Below are 22,054 nucleotides of genomic sequence, written 5' to 3' on the forward strand. Positions count from 1 at the left end.
TGGCCCTGCCTTTCTTTGTTTCATTCATCCCTTGAGCTCCTGCGCTTTTACGTCACTTGGGTTGATGACGAGAGGAACGTGACCGAGACTCCCCGTGGGGTGCCAGCTCCGCCTGGCCAGCGCCGCAGAGCACGAGGGGAGAGCCTGAGCGTGTGCCGGCTGGTGCAGCGGCCACAGCCCTGCCTTCTCTTACCGGGAGACGGGGCTCTCCCCTGCCCGGCCCTCCTCGCGTCGCTGGCTGAGCACCAGCTCCTGCAGTCAGGCTGCGGCGGCCTCAGCAACTTTTTGCCAAAGTCAGCGAAGGACAGTGGCTTATGGCTCTTCTCAGGCTACCACGAACTGTCCCACTGCATCTCCTGCCATCACTGAAAAAAACCCAGGTCCCATCACCTGCACTCGTAACGGCTTCCTGTAAATAAAAGGGGGGTATTTATGCAGAACAAGGCTACCGAAGGTACTGGGAGGATGCAGGCTGAAATCATTGGCACAGCACTGCTGAACTAAAGGCTTAAGGGGAGTCATTTGTTAGTATCTCACATGTTTCATTTGTTAATGTTGTGCAGGTCTTCAGCTTTATTTCACGGGAAGTGAAGTCAAAGGTAGGAGTGCAGGACACTGAACACTTAACAGCGCACACCCACCCATATCTTTCAGGCCATAACATTTTTTTTCTTTAGAGCCATTCTTTCCACCAGCGCAATCTTGGAAATTTCTGCTTGACTTAGTTTGGCGCAAGCTTTGCACGGCAGTAGTCTTGATACCATCTTCTTGATAACTTTGTGCAAAAGGATTGGAGGTTGGAGCTCAGCTATTGAAATCTGTCAAATATTTTCCAAGCCCCCTGCTTTGCTTGGGGCCTTCCTGAAGATTTTGTTTTAAAAGCCAGGCTCCAGGAATGGTTTTGGGAGCAGAGCCTGGTGCAGCAGCCCCGGAGAGTCTGTGGCTGTCCCCTTGCCCGTGTCCCCCAGACCTCACGGAGCACGGCAGCAGGCGGGAGGGACTGCCGGCCAGCAGCAGGAGACCCAGGAGAGGAGGCAGGGTGGGGTGTGCTTTGCAGTTAGTTGTAAACTGGGACGTGCTTTGGCTTGGGGAGAGTGGGGTTGTCCTTCAGCACTCTTCAAAGCAACCCAGTCTGCCTTTTAGAAAAGAGTCTTTTTTCCCAATGTAGTTATACTGTAGATTACATATGGGAGGAATGGAAAAAAATTGAATTTAACGCAACAGCGAGCTCCAGGCTGAGCCTGATGTCTGTTAGTTGTTTAATGCCAGTGGAAAGGCAAGAGACAGGTTAAACAGTGGGGTAAGATTTCCACACGTGAACTAAAGCGGCAGACATTGATGTGCAACACAATATGACAACCCCAGGACCAGGAGAAGGAGCCTTTCCAGTAGGAAGAACACAGACAAGCATCAGTAACAGCAAAGATTATAATGCTCTCTTGCATAAATTTCATACAGTAACTCACGCGTTTCTTAATTATAAACCCATTTAATGGCATACCTGATGATGGCAAGTACTTTTCAAAACTGCTGCCTCTCAGATGATCACAACCATTCTGTGAAACTCTCCCATAATCTTAGTTAAGCTTCAGGAAGTTGGGGCCTGGCACGGTTCATGTTTTCCCTTGGAATGTGGCATTTCGCCTAAGGTCAGTAATAACCACGTTGTAATTTGGGCCGAGTGTACAGCCTGGATACGGTGTGCTGCTCTGTTAACATCAGCCACCTGCTGTAAATGAGTTTTTCTTAACTTTTTTCTTCTACCTTTGCAGGCCTTACATAATATCAACGTAATAAGCTGAAATTTGCACCGGGCCACTTGATAGCTGTGGGAGCAAGGTGCACGGGGGTGGAAGGGGAAGCCTGGCTGATAGGGGCAGGGGAGCAGTCCTGGCATCGCTAGCACTTCGCTGGTTCCCAGCTTACAGCTCCAGTGACAGGGACGCACCTGGCGGTTTATTTCCAGTAGTGGCACTGTTGGAGGATTTCCCCCTCCCAGACGCTAATTCGGTTTGTTTGTTGCCTCGGTAGAGAAGGGTGTCCCTTCATGCTGGGCTTGTTGAGCTGCTGCAACAGGGCAGGCCACAAGCATTTTACATAGCAGAAATCAAAGGGGGCATTAACCCTCACTCTGACCTACCATACAGCTACTTGTTCCTCCTATCTCCTCTTGTCACACAGTAAAGGAGATCTCGATTAATTTTTAAGCAAAGAGAGTAAAACTATATATAGCCCTAATGTACTTTTAACCCAGACCCATATGCCCCATGGTTACAAAAAAAACCCTCTTCTGCCAACATTGCTGGTAGCGGCAAGGACAAGCACCCATGGAAAGGACAGGATCACAGCCTTCTCCAGCAGCAGCCACACACGCTGAAACTCAGCTTGCACCGCACATCTGCAGGCACCAGGCTTCCAGCCCCTTCAAATCCCCGCCGAGATGAAGAGTGCAGAGCAGGAGGGCTGCGGGGCAGGGCTGGCCAGGCAAAGCAAGCTGGGACCATAATGGAAATACTGATGGGAGGCAGGATAAGAAGCGGTTGCCAATTTTGGTTACCCTCTGTTTACACCACAGCCTCTGTGTCAGGCTAGGCTAGTAATCTATAGACCACATAGGTAACTGCATCATGGAACAGCTGAGTAAGGGAACTATAGAAAGGTCACCCACCATAGAGGAGAAGGACAATAGTCAGATTGAGGAAGGCAGCATAATCTTTATTATGGTTTTGATATTAACTTGCTAAGTTGGCCAGGAGAGTTGAGGAACAGCTTGCTAAGGACACGGGAAGTTGAGTATGAGATTGTGGAGTGCCAGCAGCACTGAAGTAAATTAACAAAACACTGAAGCTCGCTGACATGAGCGCTGATATAAAGAAGTTCATGGAGGTTCCCACACCAAAGCTCTTCCTTTGGGAGAACTTAAGTATGTTTTTCACTGAAGAACCAGTGAAGTCTGAAATGTCAGAAGAATTCTCATTCTTCCTCTTCTTTTCCAGAAGTACAACCCACATACCGAAACAGTATCTGTGAATAAACTGGTATTCAGCCCCTGCATCACAAAGGATGTCGCATTGCTGAGCAAACCCGGGTATTTACACAGCTGCCAAAATCAGATGAGAAAAATGGAGGAAGGGGAAATGGAGGAGGAGGAACCCAAGTTGCAGCAGGCTAGCTCAGCTACCTGGTGTGCCAGGCTAGCGAATGGACAGACTGACTCACTGGATCCAGTGCTGTAGGAAGAAGGAATGAAACTGTGTTTATTGAGGAAATCAGGCTTCCAAGGTCTAATAACATACTTGGAGGGACCAGCGAGAATGTACAATAATCCTTTTCTTTGTTACAGACATGGATTTTCAGAAGAAAACAAAAAAGTTAAACTGTTAGAGGGTTAGAGTATAAGAGGACATTTATAGATTTCTCTATTAACCACTTAGTAAGGACAGACGTAAGTTGTCAGCTTTCCAGGGTGGAGGGAAGTTATTAGATGGCATCTGAACTCCTGACTCCCAAAATACCGTCCTGCTTGGAGAAAGGCATGGTGATTAAGTTTTTTGATGATACAGAATTATTGAGGATAGCCAGAAGTTTATAGGTGGAGGGGACAGGCAGGAAGATTTAACTGTTCCAGCGGGTAGAAATGACAGATGAAAGTTAATGTCAATAGCACAAAGTAAGACACATAGGGAGTGAAGCAACCCCAGATACATGTTCCAGGTATATCCCCTTAATGCCATCAGTGGCAACTTCTATATAGCTGGAGTATCATGTGCTTCCCAAATGTCAAGTTGGTGCCCCTTGAATGACAGAGGAAAAAAGTTAGAATTTTTCTGAAAGCGGTTAGTAACAAATATCACTATAAGGTCCCCATGTCTTCACTGACACATACTCCCAACTCCTATTCACAGAAAGGGGTATAATATAGAGAAGACCAAGAAAAGTGATCAGGAATATTAACAACCTTGGCAAGCAGCAATTAAAATTCTGTAATTTTAATGTAATTCCCTGAAGAACTTACAGTGAGGAAAAGGATGAGAAACATGAATACTGTTGAAAAGGTGAGTGAGAAAGGACCACCCAGTTCCTCCAGGAGCACATCCATGCTGCTGATCAGGCAGCGAGCAGAAGACTAAAGGAAGGGTTTCTCCACGCCACAGTTCAGCTCTGCCAGTTAGCTACACTGAGTATTAGATCCTAAGAATAGAAATGCATTCAGAAAAGGTTTAGACAAAGCCCTTGAATAAAGGTCAAACAGCAGCTGCTAAAATAATGATACAAATATACAAAAATATACACATATTCCGTTGCATATTTAAAACCTCTGCTACCAGCAATTATCAGAAGGTATTAGATAAGACATTGAGCTAAAGGCACCCTTGTGTGCTCCAGAAAGTATCATTTACTACTGCATGCCAGTCCTCCCTGCTTCCACAGTCCTGTGCACGCAGAGCATCTACACCTAATCTGGCATGAAGAGAAACCAGTCCTGAACTACACACATACACGCACCAAGCATTCTCCATTGCAGACTTAGGCACACGTGGCCCAGGAAGTTAATTCTAAGCCTAGACCAAAGGTTCATATAATCATAGCTCACTCTAATCTAATTTCTCAGGGTTACATATGCAAATATCCTTTATTAAAAAGTATCAATAGTCTAAAATAGTGCATCCAATTGCTTCATTTTCACATTCATCCTCTTGGTCTAAGGAGCATGCACCGACGCTAATTCAGCACACACAAACATCCTTCTACTTCTGCAGAAAACTCCAGTCGTTCAAATGAACAAACAAAACACCAATGCAGCAGGCGGAGCTAGTCCGTTAGCTTTCTTTTGCCAGCTTGCATAGTCTCTTAACCCTTGAATAAGGACCAATAGCGTCATCAAACACAAAGTCCCACAGAACTCGAATCCAGGACTGGTGATGTGGGAGGTTATCGTAATATTCTGCTGCAATCTTTTTCACCTGGAAGAAGAAGAGAGAGAACGAGCTGTTTAGCTGCACAGGGTCGGGTGTGTTTCAGTCTTCACATTCAGATCTGATAGCACAGCCATAACCTGAAGTTACTTGTTATTGCTTGTGAGCTTCTGAAGTTCAGCCAAATGAGATGTACTTAAATACATTTAGATACTTCTTAGCAGATTTCTGATGTAAGTTTTGCCTCACAATGTCAGGATTTGAAAGATGATGGATCACTGCCTTCAGTCAGAACTATTTTCTCTCATTTCGGAGGTGGGGGGATCTCCACAATGAGATGACTAATCCACCTTATACATTGCCAAGACTCCAACACGCTGTATTTAAAGCCCCGTTTGCTACTCGTAATATTCATCTGCTGAGGGTTCCGTGTAGGAGAGAAATACCAATTGAGAAAATGCCAGACACAGCCTTGCCTACACTTCATTTTCTTTCCTCCATTCTGCTACTGTGATACAAATCTGCGAGACGGGTTCCTCCGGCAGGCAGAGGAAATTGCAGGGGTGGTCCATTCTCCTCAGTCTGGTGTTAAAAATGATGCAAGATTCATTATTAGATCACAAGTCTAATACAATTTCATCCCTGTTACAAATCCCCAAGTCTTAAGACTGTTGCCATCAGAGAAGCACTGTGCATCGTTGCGGGTGGTGCTTGTAGTGGGAGTAAGGCCAGAACCAGAGGACAAAGAGGTTTCAGATCTGGCAGGTTCAGGGGACTATAGGGATTCCCAGGATTCCCAGGTTATCAGTAGTCCCTGCGCCAGCTAGTTTCTCTGCTTTTTGAACACACTTATGAAGCAGCAGAGTCTGTTAACTATTGTTGCCTTGCACATAAACTGCTTGGGCATGGTTTTATTACAGCCCCACCTCCTAGACAAACAAAGCTCTATTCTAGAGTAGGTTGTCTTGCTGGACAGCTTGACTTCTCTCTTTAAAATCCCTGCAGAATTTTAAAGCCAGCTATGCTGAGCACAGCACGGACTTCCAGTGAAGAGCAAAAGGGTTACACAGAAACTGCCATCTGGGAGGAGGATCTCATCAGCATCCAAGGTGTAATGGTGGAAACTTAACACAGCATTTTGACTGTGAAAAGGTAAGAATCCCAACAAAAGTTACATTATAAACCAGTACAGCTCCCTGCTAGTTTCCTCGTTAATTCAGCTTCCTTACAGATACTTCCCTGTGAGGTAGGTTGGGTAACGTACAAGTTTCATTAAGATCTTTTACCTCTGTACCTCAGCCCCTACGCGTTCCTTCTGCTCATGGCATGGTAGTGCTGCGTTGGAGGTGGAAGATTCAGTTCAGGTCTGATTGTATTCTGCCTTTCACTGAATACCTCTGACTTCCTAATAATTCCCTATATCCTGCTTTGAAGTGTTGGTCTGTACTTCAAATGTTGTTCATTTTCAATGGGATTCAGTCAATATCAGCATTTCCCCTTAGAGGTGTTTGTTAACGACTGGAAGAAGGGTGATTTCCAGGCACGGGGTAAGATCTCTGGAGAAGCAAATTTAGTTCACTGTGCTCCTTCTGTAACCACCACAGTCAGAAATAATCTAATCTGGGTTTTGTATCCTCCCTTTTCCCAGCTGGGTGAACTGAAATAGCCAGAGGATGAGATGGAGGACTATTTAGATAGTAAGCTCCCTTGATTCCCTTGAATGAAAGCCACTAATGAGGCCTTATGCAAACACAAAGAGGGTCTCAGATACCCAGCCCCAAAAGCTTCACTCCAGCTCTGACTTGGTCATTCCCTAGCACAGTGCTGCTTACAGACCTTCCTTCCTACCTCCATTTTAGAAGTTCTGCCTGAATTTTGACTTGGAACAGTAATTCAGCCCTCATCTCTACTAGCAAAGTTCATATGGCAAGCCTACCATTCCCCTCTTCTCCAGAACCCCCATATATTTCTTGCCCACAGAAACAATAGACTGAACCAGACATGTTTTCTCAGCTAGTCACATTATTCTGCAGAGCTCTTGATCATGTTAGACTCTGACCACTGAGGGCTTCAGAAAGTCTTTCTGTATTGCCCCTTGCACATGGAAGCGGAAGGCTGGAGATTCACAGAAACCAATTCAGCTCCTAGGAACATCTCGGGCAGCGGCTGTGCCCTCTGGCACCAAAGGCTAACTAAAAAGGACCCCAGTGATGAAGTAGGAAAAAATGGTCTGGAGAAGAGGCCAATAAACAGTCTGTCTATGTTCAACCCAATAGTTTCAGCACTTTCAGCAAACAAGAGCAGCAATGTAGTCTGGGCATAGTGCTGAAGAGCTCAGGTGGACAGAACATACAGGTCTGGAAACTTGCACTTAAATATATTCCATACGCATATTCTGTGGTTGTATTACAGATTTAAAATAGGCACCCAGAATACAAGTATTATTTGATAATTAAGATGATTTATCAAAATAGCCAGCAGTGAATTTTGAAGAAGATCATATTCTGGAAGCAGGCAGCCCAGTCATGGCTGGCAAGCTGCTGCTGGCCAGCGTCAGGTGGTGGAGGAGTTGCTTGTTCACCAAGCGTATCCATCTAGCACGTTCCTACAGATTACGGTGGCAGCTCATTCTGAATGAGAAGGTCGGTATGGAAACCACAAGAGATGCCAAGGGGCTCGCACTGGAGTGTGTTACCCTAGATCAGCTGCAGGACAGTGACTCACACCTACACACAGCAGGTCTTTGCTCTGCTTGGCTTTGTGCCCAGCAGCACCTCGTGCAGGAAGGCAGGCAGCACTTGTCCCACTGGCAAGTTCCCTGTGCTCTGGGCAGGACAACTGTATGAGATGTACAGAAACAACGGAGAGGAGAAGGTGAACTGCAATAAAATATTTGTGACAAAGGAATGGGGAAAAGGGAAAATTTAATGAACGCAGTTAGAGGGACGACTTCTGAACAGTTTTCTTATGGAAAAGACAAGGAGGTTTCTTAGGTGCATGTTCCCATTTTGCTATCACATGGCAGGCAAGAATTTTAAAAGTGGCTTCTCTTTTACAATGGATCTACGCAAAAGTTTCCCCGACAAAACCAGCTCATCTATTGTAATTTCTTTCAGCATCTCCATATGTAAAACAAAATTATCTCCTCCTACCAGAAAATCGGGGCAGGGGAGGGAAGGCAGAAAGTAATGGGGTTTTAATGCAGATTCCCTTTTAAATGCAACATTAAACTACATCTGTTAAGTATGTTTGAGGCTGGAAGAGTCATCCTCCACGTTGCATGCTGGGTGCAGTACAAAACCTGCGGATGGCAGTTTCCAGGTAGCAAGTTTTGCAGCCAGATCATAGATCATCTCAAAGAGGATGGCACTGTGACAAAGTATTCCTAAATCCTGTGCCTGATTTCCCCCTCAAGCTCTCCATATTGCATTGGAGATTCTCCATTTGCTTCAATTCCTCCCTCCCTTCCTCCTTACAGATCTCAACTGTCTTAACTCATTGCTAGTTTGTGAATAGAAGTTATCATGGAAGGATAACAAGAGATTGCAAAGTCTGCAAGAAGCTTATTAGGCACTTGGCACCTGGTATATTGAGGCTTTTCTTCAAGTAGCTCAAGGTGGTAGGTAAGAAATCACATCTTTTAGACTGAAACTTTGCTTCTGGTTTTGTGCTTGTAGAGCACAGCAACAGGACCCCAATCCTACTCCATTGTATGATAGGCGCAAGAGTAAAATGCAACCCAATATTTCACCACGGCTGTTTTAGACCCTTTGTCCTAGGGCTATACAGAAGCTAGAGATCCTTATGATAAGAAGCTGGAAAATTATGTTTAGAATGCTGGAAGGCATATTATGGAAGTTCCCTCTATAGTCCTTGACTGGGGGGAGCACTCAAGCTAGTCCTCCTAGCCATCACAGGGTTAATGAAATCTGCAATTCAACACCAGCACATCTACCATGTTTTCCAGTCTTGTCTGTCTAATAAATCTGGTTTCATACCATGTCTTTTCCTTTTCCCACAAGCTTAATGAGTAACTAGTTTGCCTCTGGTAATGCTGCAGTTCTTACTGCAGTTTGTAGGAAGAGTACTGGGTTCCTCCTCCCATCCCCTCTCTCCGTAAGTATATTCAATCCTTCAGATAATGAAGGATGGATCTTTTTACTCATTTGGTAAACAATTTTATAGTTCTAAGGCTTCATGCAAAGAGTAATCTAGTCCTAAGTCTATAGGGGTTTTTTTTAGAGCAGGTCCTTCATTATAATGTTAAATTTCATGGTCTCTTGTGTAATCTCTCATTATACTAGTGGGACAAATTCTTACTGCACACTCATGTCACTCATCTTTAGTACCTATAAGCTGACAGCACAGCCTGATTCTTCCTCTTTCAAATCTGTCACACTTCTAGGGTAAAGGTCTTTCCAGTGGCAAACACATTACTCGGAACATTCTGAATGACACACCTGTAACAAAGGACAAAGCTGAATTCACTTTTCTGATAAGCAAGTGGAAGAGCCAGCTACTTTTCAAGATTAAGATCCAGTTATTCTCTGATCCTATTTCTCCCCTGCTCTCCCCTGCTCTCAATCATGCAGAAACCAAATAAAGATCTATATTCCACTTTCTACTTGCCAATAATTAAAAATAAAAATAGCTATACCAAGAGGTCATCTATATTATACAATTCAACTATTAGAAGTTCAAGTGCCCAAGAGACTAGATCTGAAAAAACTAGACCTTTTCCGAGTGAAGAATTTGCTGGGAGGTTAAGCAGAGGAGAGTGAGGGGAGGTTTCTATCGCTACCTGTTATGATGTTCAAACTTTAAAGCTATCCAGAGAAGATCTGTCCCCTTATCTCCTTCCACCAAAGAGGCAGAGAATTTTTCTTCTCAATTCGCAGAAAAGAATAACCAACTTGTTTTAATGGACAAGGGATTTTCTACAGTAATGGTTTTGCCAAAGGATTTTCACTTCCTAATAGATTTTCACTTGTAACTGATCACTCATCAAAGACTCAAAGTTTTCCGTAAAGTTCTGTCAGGCAACAGCAATTGACAAGCCTCATATCTCCTCCACCAGCAGTGCAAGTCTCAGTTACCCAAGAGCTAGAAACACATGAACACAAGCCCATGAAATTCAACTAATAACTCTATCCTCTTTACACAGGAGGGCAGACACTTCCAGCTGCTGCACTGCCTCGAGGAATTAGGCTGAACTATTTGTGGTGTGGGTGGGGAAGAGCTTTTCAGGTCTCAATCAGGTCTGGAGCAACAGTCCCAGCAAGTTCAATTAGTCACTCACCTCCCTTGTGTAAGATACAGAGCTAACCTCCTTCTCTTCTTCTATTTACATTTCAGTAATCTAAGTATCTAAGCCTATCTAACAAGTTTGAACATTTGAAACTAAAACTAAACTCATGCACTTCCCAGCTGAGCTATCGGGTGTATCAGCAATGGGAGTGCCTGACAGGAGAACTTCACCTGCGAACGTGGGCTGCTTTACCAGCGGCTCTGAACCCACCAGGAACGGCCAGCTTCTCCCGGACAGAACTTCAGCAGTAAAGGAGGTGTGTTAAAACACAACTGCAGGCTAGGTAGAGGCTCTCCACGCTCTTCTACACCACAAGAAACTCTCCTCTTGTTTTGAGCCTTCTCTCAGACAGCGTTTCTGTGATGAACGACATTAACTCATAAAGCAGGCTTTGCCTGGATATACCACTGTAAAAGTTGTGCGTGTTATGCAGTAGTGGGGAGGTCACAGCTCCTGAACCTCAGACTCCTCAGCTCTACCTCCGCCTCATGAGGATGTTGCAGTAGTAGCCGCCAACTTTGCATCAGACCAGAGACAGAAGATGTTTCCTTCCTACTATGCCAGAGGATTTGTATGTAAGAGTAAGTACTTCGAAGTCACGTACCCCTAACGCTGTGAGCACCTGCTGAGGAACCCTTGTATTAAAACCCAGGAGAGCAGCTACATACCTGGAGGGAAATTGAAAACCATTCCTAGACACCTGGGCTTTGCAAATTTGATTCCCACAACTGATAAAACGTAAACAAAAAGGAGCTTGACTTTCAAAAGAGGAAAGCCACAGCACTTTCCCAATGACAGATCAGGTATCCTCAGTTTCTGTGGGTGGGGCAGCAGAGCTAAAACAAGTCATGTAGAGTGGGGCTTTATTTTCTGGTGCTATTTGTGTCAGGCTGGAACATGCCCCAATACTTATGTCACCTCAAAAATAGAAAGACTTTTGTTTGATGTTAATCAAGCAATATAGTTAGCAGATTGATCATTAAACAAATTCCAAGTAGTAACTGCCACCTGCCTCACTGTAGATGGGCCTTTAAACTTTCAAAGAGACAAAACCTGGTGGCTGAGGGAAGGAAACGGAGAAATTTAGAGCATTGTTGGAGGATTTTATCATGCAAAAAGTATTCCTCAAGGCCTCTGAGGATCAGATGTTCTTGTTTCCATCAAATAAACTAAATATTACAGCAGCTTGGCAGCCATTTCTCTCAATCTCCTGCTTAAAATGAAAGAATTCAAAACAAATCCAAAAAGCTTGCTTTTTTTTTTGCTTTTTTTTTTTTTCTTTTTAAAATTGATCTGTTGCTATGATTTGGAGTGATTTCTTTGAGACAGTTTAGCAGCTTTTATAAAAATCCAATTCACTCATGCTCATGCCATACTTACCATTGGCAATCTGCATCCGGGAATGCTGGGGAAGTCATGATGCTCCATGTGGTAGCCTACATTAAAGGTGAGCCAGTTCAGAGGTCCATAATAAGAGTATGTCTCATACCCTTTTAAGAACATGTAGTGTTCTGCTATGAAGTGCCCAGAAATGGGATGTACACCCATGCAAAGAATCGTACCTGCTATTAAGTAAATAATAGGTTTGAGCCCCCAAAGGTAGTAAATTATAAGGTCTATAGAAAACTGGACGAGAGCATTAAAAATTTCCATCCGTGTAATTGCTTTGGGGTTCACATACAGTGGTCTCAGACTATAGAACAGCGGTTGGAGGAAAAGCCAAAGCAGTTTCCGAAGTGGTGTACAGAAAAACCAACCCTCAAAGTCTGTGGGAATGTCCACATCCAGGCTATCCCCACCAAGGTACCGATGATGGTCAATGTGGTATTTCTTGAAGGAGGCAGAATAAGGGATGCCAATCGGCAAGTTGGCAAAGACTGCAAACCATCGGTTCCACTTGGCCTGCTTATTCCCAAAGGCGACGTTGTGTGAAATATCATGGATGGCTAGGGTCAGTGAATGGTTGATGCAACCCCCAAAACCATAAGCCCAGAAGAAAATCCATTTCCAAGATAAGTCTTTCACCAGGTAGCATGCTAGAAACTGCGTGAAAACCATTCCAGATACAATCCACTTTAAATGTGGATCTGGTCCCATCAGAGTCTTGATCTCTGGATATTTTGCTAAAGAGAAAAATGCAGAGAAAAATCTCATTAGATCACAGTTAAGTAAACATAATCACCACTGGGACTCTATTTTTATCACCCTATGTTTGAGGCCCTACTTTTAGAAAATAGCAATTCCAAAGAACGGTTGCCACTACAGTGAGAGCTTTACTAATGTACAGGTTCCATTCTCACTTCCAGCAACATGTCCAATTGTGATTGACATATAGAGAGATATACAGACACACAAAAAAAAAAAATTACCCTGATGGTCAATATGTGGCATCATGTGCCTTCACAACGATGAGTACTGCTTCACAATGATGAGTATTAGTATGCCAAAACCCACCAGATTTAAGCTCTAAGAAGCACCTTCTCTTGAGTTTTTAATTTCCATTTTTATTTTGCCGAGTCCAGATGCTATTTTCCACAAAAGGGATGCAGCTGCCTTCTTTGTAGCCCTTTTCACACTGTTGCTTCAGACATACTAGCAGAGAAAAGAGGGCTGAGCAACAGGCTTGCCAGGTTTTGCTCTGTGGTTAGATGACAAATGTAGCATTAAAAAAAATTCCTAAGTATTTGAGTGTTCACCAGTGCTTACAACATGTACAACTCTTTGCACATGGTAACATTACAAGAAAGTCAGCAATATTATCAGGCATTTGTAAGACACAGAAATTTTTTCTCTATTCCCATTAATTAGCCTGTTTCCAAGTCACATACCAAAACCAGGGATGAAAGTCACATAGATAATCACACAACAGCTTCATGCAGCCTCACAAATACCACAATACAGCATCAGAGAAACATGGGCTAAGCTTGCCAGGTCTGACGTGTGTTAGGCCAGGACCAGCTTGCTGATCTTTGGTTCTACTGGCCATTCATTTGTCCTTTTAAGAAAAAGAAAATACACAGAAGTACAGCTTATCTTCTAGGTGCTGTTCATTGCTTCAGGTGTCTTCTTTATGAACTCACACTTGTCATTTCCAGTATTAACTTGCACATGAATTTTTTCACTGTTTTATGGCTTTTACCCACCTACTGGCCTCCCTCCTTTAACTCATACTCTGCATTTCTCAATAATTACAGCTTACACAGATAAGACTGTAGGACAAGTCACTCATTCTGAACCCTGAGGTTACACAGCATGTCCCTGTAAGTTTAATAGGCCCATTTTATGAATATAAAAGTAAATATCATCTGACTGTCACAGTATAATACCAATGCAATAAAATCAGATTATAATGATTTGCAATCATGCAGCTGTATATATGATAAACAAACGCTGGAGACAATACACGTAACTTCATGTGACCTTGTAAGCAGTGGCAGGTACTGAGTGCAGGACGTAGAGAAGGTTTTTATAGAAGTGAACCCTGAGAAGTTTGCAGAAGCTCAGAGAGATGAAGCACTACTTAAAGAAGCAGGTTGATGTGATCATGCCCTGCAACCCTTCCAACAACTTTTGAGCCTGTTGGCCAACTTCAGTCCAACTTGAGAGAGGTTAGAGACAATAAAGATCAGACAAGTGCTGTGAAAGATGACGAGAAAAGAGATATTCTCAATTCTTCCTCTTGTGAGGATGAAGGGGCAAAAATCACCACGAGGAGATGTCGTGGTTTAACCCCAGCTGGCAACTAAGCACCACACAGCTGCTCACTCACTCCCCCCCACCCAGGTGGGATGGGGGAGAGAATTGGGGGGGGGGGAGTAAAACTCATGAGTTGATATAAAGACAGTTTGACAGGACAGAAATAGAAGGGAAAATACTACTAATAATAATAATAGAATATACAAAACAAGTGATGCACACAATACAATTGCTCACCACTTGCTGATGGATGCCCAGCCAATCCCTGAGCTGCAGTGCTCCCCCAGCCAACTCCCCCCAGTTTATATACTGGGCATGACATCACATGGTATGGAATACCCCTTTGGCTCATTTGGGTCAGCTGTCCTTGCTGCATTCCCTCCCAGTTTCTTGTGCACTCCCAGCCTCTGCTGGCAGGGCAGTTTGAAACACTGAAAAGTCCTTGACTTGGTATAAACAGTGCTTAGCAACAACTAAAACATCAGCGTGTTATCAACATTATTCGCATCCTAAATCCAAAACACAGCACTATACCAGCTACTAAGAAGAAAATTAGCTTTATTCCAGCTGAAACCAGGACAGGAGTATTCAGACAAGAGAGAGATTTTCTAAGTGGTGGGGAAGTTCTAGTAAAAGCTCATGTCTTTCTGAAGTCAGCCAAACTTTTTGATAAAAATCTCTGGAAAGCCTGGGGGGGTTGTTTTGCTGTTTTGGTTTTGTCCTTGTTTTCACAGGTTTTGAAATTACGGTTTTCACACTAGAAATGCTAACGTGCTCGAAATCATTCTCTGGTACCTACACAGGTACCAACATTTTTTTACACAAAGTGCTGGGATATCCACTCTAAAGAATAACTTGATATAATGACCTGGTCAGAAAATCTGTTACAGAAATACAATTTTATGTAGCTTAATGTCCTGCTTAGGGGCATCTGTCCAAAACCCAGAAAACCCTTTAATAAATCAAGCCACTTCAAATTTTCAGTCATGCAGTTGGTAGAGATAAGTTACTGCAGTCAACAGAAGAGATGAAGAAATGTAAAACAACCAAATCTGTTCCTCAGCCTGGTCAAATTGAGGCCACTTTGACCAAAAAAAAAAAGTTTTAATGGGATGGGAAAATGACTAAGAGATGCTTTATATTGTAGTTTGAGAACAATGAAAGTTTTCAACCTATTTCTTTTTGTGGCAGCTAACAAGGATTGCAGATTACATTTAAGAGGTTTCAGAGTAGTAACTGCCAACTGGCAGCAACAGTGTCTGCAAGCAGCAATGCAGGTAGATCGCATTTGTCGCAGGTGACAGCTATTAAGTAACTTGCTAGGGTTTAATATTAAATTCAACACATGATTAACTCCTCTCCACCATGAAATCTTTGCATACTAGTTAAACCACAACACTGTGTCTGTTTATCATTAATACTGATAAACCCTTCCCATTTCCATGGCATGTAGAAACCTCAGGGAGGCTGACAGGTGGGACTGCTAGGCTCACTGGAGGCCAAAAGCCTCACTGGCACAGTAGCCTGCCAGAGATCGTTTGGTTCAGGAGCACTTCACATGCAAAATGTTGAATGCTGACCCTTTCAAAACCTGAGGCCAAGCACTTTTCAGTGAGACACACTTAATCTCAGATTAAGCGATCCTGATGACAGAAGTTTATATATAACGTGCTGATGCAAAGATGGAACAACATAAACATGTATCTCATTTTTCCTTCGTGTTCATGCCTTGCAGTTAGCTGAAGGAATACTAGTAAGGCAAGATAGAGCACTTACAGTTGAAAAACCTGGACAACCCTGTAAGGCTGCTGTGACAAGTGTCCATAGGCGCTGTGCAAACCAGACATCAGCCATCTGCACGTCCCAAAGGCAACAGAGAATCAGAGACAGGGCTACTGTGCAGTGCTGAACCAGGAGCCATAAAGGATTATCAGACCTGTGGCAACCACACAATAAAGACACCTACTCTCTACTCTTGAGACTGTTAGAGTTTCACACTATGAGGCATCTGAACGGAGATTTTCATCATGCTGCTCTTTCTTGATTTTCTTCCATTTTGGTCTTCCTGAGCACTTTTCCATTATAAAAATGATGAGCTTCTATATGGCCAGAGTCCATTGCTTCCCAACAAGCACTGGGTCAGGGCTAATACATGACAATGGGCATAAAATGTAATCTATACTGAGCTCTTTGTTATGCACAATCATGGCATGGAGGGGGCACAGGAACAGAAGAAAAAAAACCAAACCATCATTCAGCCCTTCTAGATAACGTCTTGTGTCCACCCCTCCCTTATGTGACCACATGGGACCAGGATTTGCCCTTTAGAGTACAACGGGACCAGGATGGTTCCAGCTACTCTGATGTCTCCACAGCACATTCTCCAGCCTCCAGGTTATTGAGAAAGTCTGTTAGCTCAGCCCAGCAGACAGCTTATCCACATACACTGCTTCTAGTTGTCCAGACTGAGCCAATGTACTGGCATTTGGAGTGTGGGGATACTGGTGTAGATGTACAGCAGTGCAGAAGCATGACTTTTCTGTCTCCAAGGTCAGCACACTGCAAAAGCAGTGCAGGCACTTTAGTACAGTGGGTAGATGTAGTTAATAATTCTGCCCAGCCAGCTCCATGGTCTCTATACCATTACCTCAGAGCAGCTGAAATCTGTACCACGACGATGAAAGACAGCATCTCCCACTTGTACAACAGTGTGGATGAAAGAACAGCAGTCAAGAGAGAACAAATGCTGCAAGTATATTTTCAGAAGCGTTCACGATTCTGAAACAACTCATTTACTGAATTAATGTTTCACGGAGATCACTCCACTGGTGTGTGCAAGCATCAGCCACCTTTCTAGAGGCATGCCTCACTGAAACGCTACTGGCAAATTACCCTGACTACACTTTTGTTGCCCTGATGTTCCTCTCTGGAGATCCAGGAGCACTTGCCATAGCCCTACAGTGATCCTCAGTTATGGCTGGAGTAATTGTTCCTGGAGAAGCCGTCAGTCGCTAGGTCCTGGTGTTCCTCCTCCTCAGGAGACAGCAAATATCTTGTTCTAAACCCTCATTCATCCTCTATTCCCACTGACAATGTTCCTGAGATGACTCAGGAGAGCCCCAGTTAGACCTCAGTGATGGCACCAGACACAATTTCTCATTGATGTGACACCACATACTTAGCACTTGCACATTTTGGCATACATGGGATTTGGATGCGGGCAAGAGCAGGAGCTGTCCACAAACACAGGGGTGATAGAGGTTTAAAGGAGCAGCAGCCCTGCCCACATCCATGAGAAGCTAGTTGTAACAAAAGAAGAAATTTACTTTCTTCATCTTCTTTTATTTTGACCACAAGCGCAGCATACAGGTATAGTCAAAGTAGAGATAATATCAGTATAAGACTTTCAGAAGGCCTGTTAAAGAGAAAGGGGGGAAAAAAAAAAAAAAAAATCTCTGTGATGCTGCTGTCCCGGACTATGTTCTATCAACTATGAGTCCCTGCCAGAACAAATAAGAGACACCAGGCACAGGATGTTAGCTTCAGTACCCCGTGCCCTATGCTGGAGCTGTATTTGTACCAAAAAAAATAAAAAACCAAAAGAAGTCTGTTTGCTGACACGATAGTGTTTTGCCTTTTAGCAGCTCAGCTCATGAACATGCTCATAAACAGCACAGCGCACTTGAGCCCTCAGCACAGGAAAGACATGGACCTGTTGCAGCAGGTCCAGAGGAGGGACACAAAAATGATCAGAGCGATGGAACACCTCTTCCATGAAGAAAGGCTGAGAGAGTTGGGGTTGTTCAGCCTGCAGAAGAGAAGGCTCCGGGGAGACCTTATTGCAGCCTTTAAATACTTAAAGGGGGCTTATAAGAAAGGTGGGAACAGACCTTTTAGTAGGGTCTGTTGCAATAGGACAAGGGGTAAAGGTTTTGAACTAAAAGAGGGTAGATTCAGACTAGATATAAGGGATAAATGTAAGAGTGGTGAAACACTGGCACAGGTCACCCGGAGAGGTGGCAGATGCCCCCCATCCCTGGAAACATTCAAGCTCAGGTTGGACGGGGCTCTGAGCAACCTGATCTAGTTGAAGATGTCCCTGCTCATTGCAGGGGGGTTGGACTAGATGACCTTTAAAGGTCCCTTCCAACCCAAACCATTCTGTGATTAATTCAAACCACACATGAGCCAGGACACAAGTAGGACACACACAGAGGACAACATACATGACAAAAGCTTCTGGCTTTGCATAGTCTCCTGCCCCCTCCAGTATGCAAATTAATAAGAAACCTTTATGGCCCAACTAACTACACTGAAGTTTTATGTATCCATTGTGCAAAGACAAGGGTCTTAATGTTGTGTTTGCCACCCACAAGCTCCTAAATTGGTTTGTGCTAGCTGGTCCAAGGGAGCCGGGTCACCCAGAAGCAGCCACCAGAGGCAAAGCACCACAGTAGTGGCACATTGCTGGTGTGGACAGAGATGGATGATGTCAGCACATCACTACGACAGCAGCTATGACCTGTTTATTTATGCTTGTTTATTAGCTGGTTCAGAGTAAAGGGATGTAGGAATGCTAGAAAGAGGGCTTCCGACTCCCTCTGAAAAAAACCTGCAACATGGAGTAAACTGAAGCCTTCAGTTGCACTTAATACATTGTCAGCACAAGCTCCTAAACCAGTGACTTTCTGCTCATGTGATTTATTTTATAGGTGATCCCCACAGGGAACTGGCGTGAGCACTGAGATCGCAGCTATTCTGAATGCGCTCATCAGAGAACGTGCACATCAGTGGCAGCACTGTGCCCACGTACCGCAGCATAAAGGGGAAACAAACTCATAGTTTCTTTGTCAGAAGCATGTGTAATTCAGAGCTTTGATTTAAGCTAAGGAGATACACATCTTGCACATTTCAGCAGGTACAATTTATCAGAATTTTCATAAATGTGAGGTTTAAGTAGGCAACAGAAGAGTCAGCTGGAAGAAATAGCAGACTAATCTCTAAATAAGCGAGCAGAGCTGGAAGCTATTATACTCAAATAGGCTAAATGCTAAAATAAAATGGATTTTGGCTTTTTTATTTTGTTCTACCTTCACTCTGCCCCTGCCCCCTGCCCCCTCCCTCCCCCCAAGGCTAACGTCTCAGTCTTTCTATAGGATAAAGCACATATAAAACACTTGCACCATCTCCACTCCAAAATAACTTGCCAAAGGACCAGCTATATTATTATTAATTATTCTTGGATGTTAGATCATATTCAGACACTCCTAGCCTACCCTGAGCAACACTGATTCAGCCCTCATCTTCAGCAGCAAACAAGTGCTTCCCTAAGGATCCTGTGAGGCAAGATGTTTTCTCACAAACCTACAGTAATTTTACAAAGTTAGATCCGACCCACAGCACAAATAAGATCTCATTCTTTCCATCCCACAACAAATTTCTCATTACTTGCATTTGGAAAACTGTTTGCAGGTGAAATGACCATTCGTTGTGTGCTTATGGTGTTACCAGCAATTGAGCAATGATTTTTTCATCTTCTCTCAAGAATGAAAACACACCAACACTTCCCACTGTGCAAGACCATAGCTCTCCAAGGGTTTCAATCCAACAGACCCTTCCTGCCACTGAAGTAGAAATCTTATTTCTACTAGAAGTAGATATCCCCTTTACATTACACCCTACATTATTTCTCCCTCTAATAGCATTTGTATAACTATACAGCAAGGCTAAGCAGATCCAGATGAAAAAACTGTCCCATCAGGCTAGTTTTTAGCCAGGTCTTTCCCTAACACAGCTCACTGCAGCATTACACAAATCTCAGTCCTGACACGAGGCAGTAACAGGTTTTTCATACACAAGAGGGTGAGAGAACAGCAATGAAACAATTCAATTTCATAAACTGAAGGGCGTGAATAACGTGTTCAGGAACACAAATAATGTGATCAGGGTCGAAGTGCCAGCTTGGCAAGAGATCTCCACGGTAACTTAGAAGCAGTTGGCACCTAGACAGTACCAAGCACAAGCTACATTTTAATACCTAGAGTCTGAGAGCAAGATACTACAAAGAAGTAAGAGAGAAAGTATCATCCCTCCCTTGCACAAAATGTCGATCTATTTGCTGGTATAATTATAGCCATTAGGAATCACATCCCTAGTAGGTTCATCTAGTGCAACAGTGTCCTGCCATAAGCCAGCTTCCAGTCAGCCCAGTTGATACACACAGCTCATAGCTCTGCTGCTCAACTGGAACCGGTTGCCCAGAGAAGTTGTGGATGCCCCATCCCTGGAAGTGTTCAAGGTCAGGTTAGACAGGGCTTTGAGCAACCTGAGCTAGTGAAATATGTCCCTGCTCATTGTAGGGGGATTGGACTCGCAGAGTTATCATTCAGACATATTGTCACTGACTACAAAAGTCTTATAGACACCTGGGCTACTAACTCTCAAGTCAGGACATACAACTTTGTGACAGTTGCTCTATAGGAACATATTGGGGCAACAGCCCAAGGAAACACCACTTACGTAGAAAGAAACTGCTTATGTGTTTGACAGTTTGCCCATATTTTTTTTCCTAATGGATAATTTCAATTTGCACTTAAATCCAAGTAGTCGTGCCTCAAAGAGACCAACATTTCAAAAAGCTGCAGCCTAAGCAGAAAACAATCAAGTTCCAGTACTTAGCAACCAAATCATTAACCTATTGGGAGGAAAACGCTCCCTTTACCAGTATGGAATGCTGTCCCCAAGGCATTGCTATATACAAACATGTAAAATACATGGATATTTACAGATATTTGTTCATACGTATGTGAGATTCTTACAGTGCACTCCAGCTCAATAGACACTAGACACTTTGGTAAGTACATACTCTAGATACCAGGGGTTTGCTGACCCCTCAGGCTTTGAATAATACAGTGGTGATCATTATAGTAATATCATCTGGGATACCATGATAGTTTCAATAACTTTTGGTAATATTTTGGTATTCATGACACTAGTTTCATGATCCGTTCTGCCTTGTCAGACACGGACACAGATTGTTGTGCCCACGTCTTCCATGTCTCTCTTTCCATGTTGTATTTCTCTATGCCCTTCCTTCTGCTCCCACAGCTGGGGCAGGGGGAGCTGCGAGGAAGGAGATGGACCTTGATTCCAATTGCTTGTTCTGAACCCAAAGAGAGTGGAGGCAAAACCCCTGCAAGTATGCAGTTGAAAGGTCCTAAAAAGAGTTCGCTGCAGCAAGGGTAAGGCACTCCAACCACTCCAGTACCTCCTTAGAATACAACTTCCATCATGGTTTGCAGTCCCCACTCTATAGCAAGATCAGGAAAGCAAGAGATTAGCAAGGAGAGAGACCCACCATACACACTCCTACCCGTAGCTCACCAAAACATAGTCCCCTTGACTGAAAGGATGAGTAGTAGCATGACACTAAGAAGCATCATTTTATACAATGACATCATTTGACTCTCTATCATGATTACATAGCAAAATAATTATTATTTTCCTGGATATAATTCAAACCTGGACCAGGATATTCCACCACCACAGCTATACCAGAAATGTTTTTGTAATTTAGATTAATCCTGGATTAATCTGTTAGTTTGTGGAGGAGTTAAGAAACTACAACCCAATATCATAGACCCCGTGCAGCACCTCAGCCACAAGCTCCAGTGCCTTCCTCCATAAAAGATCTTTAACAACTTTATCCTACTCATTAGAGGGAAGAAAAAACCGCAAGCGAACAACCCAAAGAAAAACAGCAAAAAAAAAAAAAAATCTTCTTTATTAATAAAATGTTGAAAATATATTCTCAGGAGATACGCAACAATATTCTGCAACGACTCTGAACTTTTAGTTGTTCTCAGAAACTATCTTCAGAAAAACCCAACCCCCCAAACCAAAAGCAAAAACCTCCCAACCCAACACACTCGTGTACGCAGGTGAACGCCGGCTGTACAGTTACAAGACCGTAGCCGGTCCCTGACAAGCAGCGGGGACTTTCTGTGGTTCTCTCGCAAACCCTCACCCACATCCTCATTTATTTTATCGCACTACCAAGACGCTGGGAAAACGTGCCTGCAGGCGGACTCCCAGCCACCCCCCGCCCCGTGCAGACCCGGGAGCGCGGCCGCCC

At 43.7% G+C, this 22,054-nt stretch overlaps 1 protein-coding gene across 1 annotated transcript in view; it reads right to left on the bottom strand.

Annotated features, from left to right (window-relative positions):
- Nucleotides 1–4,820: 4,820 nt before the first annotated feature.
- The window catches only part of DEGS2 (delta(4)-desaturase, sphingolipid 2), a 17,806-nt gene continuing 572 nt past the window's right edge, over nucleotides 4,821–22,054 (bottom strand). The window contains exons 2-3 of the mRNA XM_010583938.1: nucleotides 11,605–12,347; nucleotides 4,821–4,964 (exon numbers count right to left, since the gene is read on the bottom strand). Coding sequence (XP_010582240.1) covers nucleotides 4,821–4,964; nucleotides 11,605–12,347 — 887 coding nt within the window. The remainder of the gene's footprint in view (nucleotides 4,965–11,604; nucleotides 12,348–22,054) is intronic.

This window comes from Haliaeetus leucocephalus, unplaced genomic scaffold (assembly GCF_000737465.1).
Source record: "Haliaeetus leucocephalus isolate CR32 unplaced genomic scaffold, Haliaeetus_leucocephalus-4.0 Scaffold932, whole genome shotgun sequence".
NCBI classification, from domain to species: domain Eukaryota; kingdom Metazoa; phylum Chordata; class Aves; order Accipitriformes; family Accipitridae; genus Haliaeetus; species Haliaeetus leucocephalus.